At 43.3% G+C, this 8,529-nt stretch overlaps 1 protein-coding gene across 1 annotated transcript in view; it reads left to right on the forward strand.

Annotated features, from left to right (window-relative positions):
* Positions 1–8,529, forward strand: part of LOC139386328 (partitioning defective 3 homolog B-like) — a 406,750-nt gene that overhangs the window by 207,530 nt on the left and 190,691 nt on the right. Inside the window, exon 15 of the mRNA XM_071131853.1 lies at positions 7,976–8,093. Within this exon, the coding sequence (XP_070987954.1) occupies positions 7,976–8,093 (118 nt within the window). The remainder of the gene's footprint in view (positions 1–7,975; positions 8,094–8,529) is intronic.

Here is an 8,529-nt window from a genome sequence, read left to right on the forward strand (position 1 = left end):
CCCCAGGTGTTGAGGGTAGGGTAGGTAACTCCAGGGTGTGTGCTTACTCCCCTCTTGTACTCCCTTTAAACCCACGACTGCATGGAAACGCGCAACTCGCAAAGTAGGCCTGATCACCGACGCCGATGATCCTACAGGGAGGAGGTCAGAGACTTGGCAGTGTGATGCCATGACAACGGCCTCTCCCTCAACGTCAGTAAGACCAAGGGGGGGGGGGGGGGGGAAGCACACCCACCATCCACATCAACCGGGCTGCAGTGGAGAGGGTCGAGAGGTTCAAGTTCCACACACACTCGCTGTGAAGTGCACACAACAGCGCCTCAACCCCCCTCAGGAGTCTGAAAAGATTTACCAAGGACCCTTGGATCCTCAAAGAGTTCTATAGCTGCACCGTCGAGAGCGTCTCGGCTGCCTGCATCACCCCTTGGTGTGGTGAATAAACCTCGACCGCAAAGTGTTTACAGAAGGAGATGCGAACAGCCCAGTGCCATCCAGACCCTCTACATCAGGTATCGTCAGAGGAAGGCCCAAAAAATTGCCAAAGTACTCCAGCCAACCAAGCCTGTTCACTCTGCTACTGTCAGGAAAACTGTGTCGAAGCTCTCGGACCAGCATGCACCGAGACAACATTTTCTACCCTCAAGCCATAAGACTGCTGAATAGTTAATGAATGGTTACCTAGAATATCTACACTGACTCTATCTGCACTGACTCTATCTGCCCTGACCCCATCTACACTGACCCCATCTACACTGACTCTATCTGCCCTGACTCTATCTGAACTGACTCTATCTGCCCTGACCCCATCTACACTGACCCCATCTACACTGACTCTATCTGCCCTGACTCTATCTGAACTGACTCTATCTGAACTGACTCTATCTGCACTGACTCTATCTACACTGACTCTATCTGCACTGACTCTATCTGCACTGACTCTGTCTACACTGACTCTATCTGCACTGACTCTATCTACACTGACTCTGTCTACACTGACTCTATCTGCACTGACTCTATCTGCACTGACTCTATCTGCACTGACTCTGTCTACACTGACTCTATCTGCACTGACTCTGTCTACACTGACCCATTCTACACTGACTCTATCTGCACTGACTCTATCTGCACTGACTCTATCTGCACTGAGCAATCTGCACTGACCTATTCTACACTGACTCTATCTACACTGACTCTATCTACACTGACTCTATCTGCACTGACTATATCTGCACTGACTCTATCTGCACTGACTCTATCTGCACTGACTCTATCTGCACTGACTCTATCTGCACTGACTCTATCTACACTGACTCTATCTGCACTGACTCTATCTGCACTGACTCTATCTGCACTGACTCTATCTGCACTGACTCTATCTGCACTGACTCTGTCTACACTGACCCATTCGACACTGACTCTATCTGCACTGACTCTATCTGCACTGACTCTATCTGCACTGAGCAATCTGCACTGACCTATTCTACACTGACTCTATCTACACTGACTCTATCTACACTGACTCTATCTGCACTGACTCTATCTGCCCTGACTCTATCTACACTGACTCTATCTGCACTGACTCTATCTGCACTGACTCTATCTACACTGACTCTATCTGCACTGACTCTATCTGCACTGACTCTATCTGCACTGACTCTATCTACACTGACTCTATCTACACTGACTCTATCTGCACTGACTCTATCTGCACTGACTCTATCTACACTGACTCTATCTACACTGACTCTATCTACACTGACTCTATCTACACTGACTCTATCTGCACTGACTCTATCTGCACTGACTCTATCTACACTGACTCTATCTGCACTGACTCTATCTACACTGACTCTATCTGCACTGACTCTATCTACACTGACTCTATCTGCACTGACTCTATCTGCACTGACCCCATCTACACTGACTCTATCTGCACTGACTCTATCTGCACTGACCCCATCTACACTGACTCTATCTACACTGACTCTATCTGCACTGACTCTATCTACACTGACTCTATCTGCCCTGACTCTATCTGCACTGACTCTTGTGTTATTATTGTTCTTTAAACTAATACGTTATAACTGTATTGTTTTGGAAGGATTCATAAGCATTTCACGGTTTTTGCATGTGCCGAGTAAGATTCCTCTAGTTAACAGCAGTACAGTAGGGTAGAGTTGTCCTCGAGTTAAGATCAGTAGGGTAGAGTTGTCCTCTAGTTAACATCAGTACATTAGAGTAGAGTTGTCCTCTAGTTAACATCAGTACAGTAGTGTAGAGTTGTCCTCGAGTTAAGATCAGTAGGGTAGAGTTGTCCTCTAGTTAACATCAGTACAGTAGGGTAGAGTTGTCCTCTAGTTAACATCAGTACAGTATTGTAGAGTTGTCCTCTAGTTAACATCAGTACAGTAGGGTAGAGTTGTCCTCTAGTTAACAGCAGTACAGTAGTGTAGAGTTGTCCTCTAGTTAACATCAGTATAGTTGTCCTCTAGTTGTCAACAGTACAGTAGGGTAGAGTTGTCCTCGAGTTAAGATCAGTAGGGTAGAGTTGTCCTCTAGTTAACATCAGTACATTAGAGTAGAGTTGTCCTCTAGTTAACATCAGTACAGTAGGGTAGAGTTGTCCTCGAGTTAAGATCAGTAGGGTAGAGTTGTCCTCTAGTTAACATCAGTACAGTAGAGTAGAGTTGTCCTCTAGTTAACATCAGTACAGTAGGGTAGAGTTGTCCTCTAGTTAACAGCAGTATAGTTGTCCTCTAGTTGTCAACAGTACAGTAGGGTAGAGTTGTCCTCGAGTTAAGATCAGTAGGGTAGAGTTGTCCTCTAGTTAACATCAGTACATTAGAGTAGAGTTGTCCTCTAGTTAACATCAGTACAGTAGGGTAGAGTTGTCCTCGAGTTAAGATCAGTAGGGTAGAGTTGTCCTCTAGTTAACATCAGTACAGTAGGGTAGAGTTGTCCTCTAATTAACATCAGTATAGTTGTCCTCTAGTTAACATCAGTACAGTATTGTAGAGTTGTCCTCTAGTTAACATCAGTACAGTAGGGTAGAGTTGTCCTCTAGTTAACAGCAGTACAGTAGGGTAGAGTTGTCCTCTAGTAAACATCAGTATAGTTGTCCTCTAGTTGTCAACAGTACAGTAGGGTAGAGTTGTCCTCGAGTTAAGATCAGTAGGGTAGAGTTGTCCTCTAGTTAACATCAGTACATTAGAGTAGAGTTGTCCTCTAGTTAACATCAGTACAGTAGGGTAGAGTTGTCCTCGAGTTAAGATCAGTAGGGTAGAGTTGTCCTCTAGTTAACATCAGTACAGTAGAGTAGAGTTGTCCTCTAGTTAACATCAGTACAGTAGGGTAGAGTTGTCCTCTAGTTAACAGCAGTACAGTAGAGTAGAGTTGTCCTCTAGTTAGCATCAGTACAGTAGGGTCGAGTTGTCCTCTAGTTAACATCAGTACAGTAGGGTCGAGTTGTCCTCTAGTTAACATCAGTACAGTAGGGTAGAGTTGTCCTCTAGTTGTCAACAGTACAGTAGGGTAGAGTTGTCCTCTAGTTAACATCAGTACAGTAGGGTAGAGTTGTCCTCTAGTTGTCAACAGTACAGTAGGGTAGAGTTGTCCTCTAGTTAACATCAGTACAGTAGGGTAGAGTTGTCCTCCAGTACAGTAGAGTAGAGTTGTCCTCCAGTACAGTAGAGTAGAGTTGTCCTCCAGTACAGTAGAGTAGAGTTGTCCTCTAGTTAACATCAGTACAGTAGGGTAGAGTTGTCCTCTAGTTAACATAAGTACAGTAGGGTAGAGTTGTCCTCTAGTTAACATCAGTACAGTAGGGTAGAGTTGTCCTCTAGTTAACATCAGTACAGTAGGGTAGAGTTGTCCTCTAGTTAACATCAGTACAGTAGGGTAGAGTTGTCCTCTAGTTAACATCAGTATAGTTGTCCTCTAGTTGTCAACAGTACAGTAGGGTAGAGTTGTCCTCGAGTTAAGATCAGTAGGGTAGAGTTGTCCTCTAGTTAACATCAGTACATTAGAGTAGAGTTGTCCTCTAGTTAACATCAGTACAGTAGGGTAGAGTTGTCCTCTAATTAACATCAGTATAGTTGTCCTCTAGTTAACATCAGTACAGTATTGTAGAGTTGTCCTCTAGTTAACATCAGTACAGTAGGGTAGAGTTGTCCTCTAGTTAACAGCAGTACAGTAGGGTAGAGTTGTCCTCTAGTTAACATCAGTATAGTTGTCCTCTAGTTGTCAACAGTACAGTAGGGTAGAGTTGTCCTCGAGTTAAGATCAGTAGGGTAGAGTTGTCCTCTAGTTAACATCAGTACATTAGAGTAGAGTTGTCCTCTAGTTAACATCAGTACAGTAGGGTAGAGTTGTCCTCGAGTTAAGATCAGTAGGGTAGAGTTGTCCTCTAGTTAACATCAGTACAGTAGAGTAGAGTTGTCCTCTAGTTAACATCAGTACAGTAGGGTAGAGTTGTCCTCTAGTTAACAGCAGTACAGTAGAGTAGAGTTGTCCTCTAGTTAGCATCAGTACAGTAGGGTCGAGTTGTCCTCTAGTTAACATCAGTACAGTAGGGTCGAGTTGTCCTCTAGTTAACATCAGTACAGTAGGGTAGAGTTGTCCTCTAGTTGTCAACAGTACAGTAGGGTAGAGTTGTCCTCTAGTTAACATCAGTACAGTAGGGTAGAGTTGTCCTCTAGTTGTCAACAGTACAGTAGGGTAGAGTTGTCCTCTAGTTAACATCAGTACAGTAGGGTAGAGTTGTCCTCCAGTACAGTAGAGTAGAGTTGTCCTCCAGTACAGTAGAGTAGAGTTGTCCTCCAGTACAGTAGAGTAGAGTTGTCCTCTAGTTAACATCAGTACAGTAGGGTAGAGTTGTCCTCTAGTTAACATAAGTACAGTAGGGTAGAGTTGTCCTCTAGTTAACATCAGTACAGTAGGGTAGAGTTGTCCTCTAGTTAACATCAGTACAGTAGGGTAGAGTTGTCCTCTAGTTAACATCAGTATAGTTGTCCTCTAGTTGTCAACAGTACAGTAGGGTAGAGTTGTCCTCGAGTTAAGATCAGTAGGGTAGAGTTGTCCTCTAGTTAACATCAGTACATTAGAGTAGAGTTGTCCTCTAGTTAACATCAGTACAGTAGGGTAGAGTTGTCCTCGAGTTAAGATCAGTAGGGTAGAGTTGTCCTCTAGTTAACATCAGTACAGTAGGGTAGAGTTGTCCTCTAGTTAACATCAGTATAGTTGTCCTCTAGTTAACATCAGTACAGTATTGTAGAGTTGTCCTCTAGTTAACATCAGTACAGTAGGGTAGAGTTGTCCTCTAGTTAACAGCAGTACAGTAGGGTAGAGTTGTCCTCTAGTTAACATCAGTATAGTTGTCCTCTAGTTGTCAACAGTACAGTAGGGTAGAGTTGTCCTCGAGTTAAGATCAGTAGGGTAGAGTTGTCCTCTAGTTAACATCAGTACAGTAGGGTAGAGTTGTCCTCTAGTTAATAGCAGTACAGTAGGGTAGAGTTGTCCTCGAGTTAAGATCAGTAGGGTAGAGTTGTCCTCTAGTTAACATCAGTACAGTAGGGTAGAGTTGTCCTCGAGTTAAGATCAGTAGGGTAGAGTTGTCCTCTAGTTAACATCAGTACAGTAGGGTAGAGTTGTCCTCTAGTTAACATCAGTACAGTAGGGTAGAGTTGTCCTCTAGTTAACATCAGTACAGTAGGGTAGAGTTGTCCTCTAGTTAACATCAGTACAGTAGGGTAGAGTTGTCCTCTAGTTAACAGCAGTACAGTAGGGTAGAGTTGTCCTCTAGTTAACATCAGTATAGTTGTCCTCTAGTTGTCAACAGTACAGTAGGGTAGAGTTGTCCTCGAGTTAAGATCAGTAGGGTAGAGTTGTCCTCTAGTTAACATCAGTACATTAGAGTAGAGTTGTCCTCTAGTTAACATCAGTACAGTAGGGTAGAGTTGTCCTCGAGTTAAGATCAGTAGGGTAGAGTTGTCCTCTAGTTAACATCAGTACAGTAGGGTAGAGTTGTCCTCTAGTTAACATCAGTACAGTATTGTAGAGTTGTCCTCTAGTTAACATCAGTACAGTAGGGTAGAGTTGTCCTCTAGTTAACATCAGTACATTAGAGTAGAGTTGTCCTCTAGTTAACATCAGTACAGTAGGGTAGAGTTGTCCTCGAGTTAAGATCAGTAGGGTAGAGTTGTCCTCTAGTTAACATCAGTACAGTAGGGTAGAGTTGTCCTCTAGTTAACATCAGTATAGTTGTCCTCTAGTTAACATCAGTACAGTATTGTAGAGTTGTCCTCTAGTTAACATCAGTACAGTAGGGTAGAGTTGTCCTCTAGTTAACAGCAGTACAGTAGGGTAGAGTTGTCCTCTAGTTAACATCAGTATAGTTGTCCTCTAGTTGTCAACAGTACAGTAGGGTAGAGTTGTCCTCGAGTTAAGATCAGTAGGGTAGAGTTGTCCTCTAGTTAACATCAGTACATTAGAGTAGAGTTGTCCTCTAGTTAACATCAGTACAGTAGGGTAGAGTTGTCCTCGAGTTAAGATCAGTAGGGTAGAGTTGTCCTCTAGTTAACATCAGTACAGTAGAGTAGAGTTGTCCTCTAGTTAACATCAGTACAGTAGGGTAGAGTTGTCCTCTAGTTAACAGCAGTACAGTAGAGTAGAGTTGTCCTCTAGTTAACATCAGTACAGTAGGGTCGAGTTGTCCTCTAGTTAACATCAGTACAGTAGGGTCGAGTTGTCCTCTAGTTAACAACAGTACAGTAGGGTAGAGTTGTCCTCTAGTTGTCAACAGTACAGTAGGGTAGAGTTGTCCTCTAGTTAACATCAGTACAGTAGGGTAGAGTTGTCCTCTAGTTGTCAACAGTACAGTAGGGTAGAGTTGTCCTCTAGTTAACATCAGTACAGTAGGGTAGAGTTGTCCTCCAGTACAGTAGAGTAGAGTTGTCCTCCAGTACAGTAGAGTAGAGTTGTCCTCCAGTACAGTAGAGTAGAGTTGTCCTCTAGTTAACATCAGTACAGTAGGGTAGAGTTGTCCTCTAGTTAACATCAGTACAGTAGGGTAGAGTTGTCCTCTAGTTAACATCAGTACAGTAGGGTAGAGTTGTCCTCTAGTTAACATCAGTACAGTAGGGTAGAGTTGTCCTCTAGTTAACATCAGTACAGTAGGGTAGAGTTGTCCTCTAGTTAACATCAGTACAGTAGGGTAGAGTTGTCCTCTAGTTAACATCAGTACAGTAGGGTAGAGTTGTCCTCTAGTTAACATCAGTATAGTTGTCCTCTAGTTGTCAACAGTACAGTAGGGTAGAGTTGTCCTCGAGTTAAGATCAGTAGGGTAGAGTTGTCCTCTAGTTAACATCAGTACAGTAGGGTAGAGTTGTCCTCTAGTTAACATCAGTACAGTAGGGTAGAGTTGTCCTCTAGTTAATAGCAGTACAGTAGGGTAGAGTTGTCCTCTAGTTAACATCTAGTTAACCCATCTCAGTGAACAGGACAGGACCCATTTCAGTGACCAGGACAGGACCCATCTCAGTGAACAGGACAGGACTCATCTCAGTGAACAGGACAGGACCCATTTCAGTGAACATGACAGGACCCATCTCAGTGAACAGGACAGGACCCATCTCAGTGAACAGGACAGTGAACGTGTGACCACAATAACACAATAGTTGTTTGTCCAGACCTTTGAGTCTGGAAGAAAGGTGTAGATTTTAGAATGGTTTAACGGTTTAGGATTTTTTTCCTGTATAGATCTGTTCAGTGTCTGGTCTCTTAGTTTGGTCAGAAAACTCACCGACTTTGTTAATGTTGTTGCTGCAGAGTTTAAAACATATTTATATATTTCTGTCATGTCACATTCTCATGACCCTGATTTGAAAAACGGTGTGAAGCTTTGCTAACGTTGTTGGTCTCTATCTCCATCCCATGATCATGATTTTAATTGTGACGGTGTGATTCCTCTCTCTGATAGGATCCATTTGTCCCTTCGAACCAGTCTTTTGATGCCTCTGTCAGCTGCCCAGCCAGATCAGCTAACACCTCAGCCCAGCTGCCTGTGGTCAACAACGTCATCTATGAGAGATCTAATGGTGAGTTAGCACATACCTGTGCTACTTAGTGTGCTAGCACATAGCATGTACATGTTAGGATGTCTAATGTATATCTGACTCTGTGCTGGTTAGCATGCTAGCACATAGCATGTACATGTTAGCATGTCTAATGTATATCTGACTCTGTGCTACTGTCAGCATTATATCCCTCTTCTTCGTCTTTCACGGTTACATTAGTTATATATAGCTACAATACCTAGCTTACCTAGCTTACCTACCTAACCTTACCTAGCTACACTACCTAGCTTCCTTACCTAGCTACCTTTACCTAGCTACCTTACCTAGCTACCTTTACCTAGCTACCTTACCTAACTACATTACCTAGCTACAACACCTAGCTAGCTACCTTACCTAGCTTCAATTCCTAGCTACATTGACCTGGCTACAGTAACTACTTTACCTAGCAGTAGTTCAC

This window comes from Oncorhynchus clarkii, chromosome 3 (assembly GCF_045791955.1).
Source record: "Oncorhynchus clarkii lewisi isolate Uvic-CL-2024 chromosome 3, UVic_Ocla_1.0, whole genome shotgun sequence".
Classification (NCBI taxonomy): domain Eukaryota; kingdom Metazoa; phylum Chordata; class Actinopteri; order Salmoniformes; family Salmonidae; genus Oncorhynchus; species Oncorhynchus clarkii.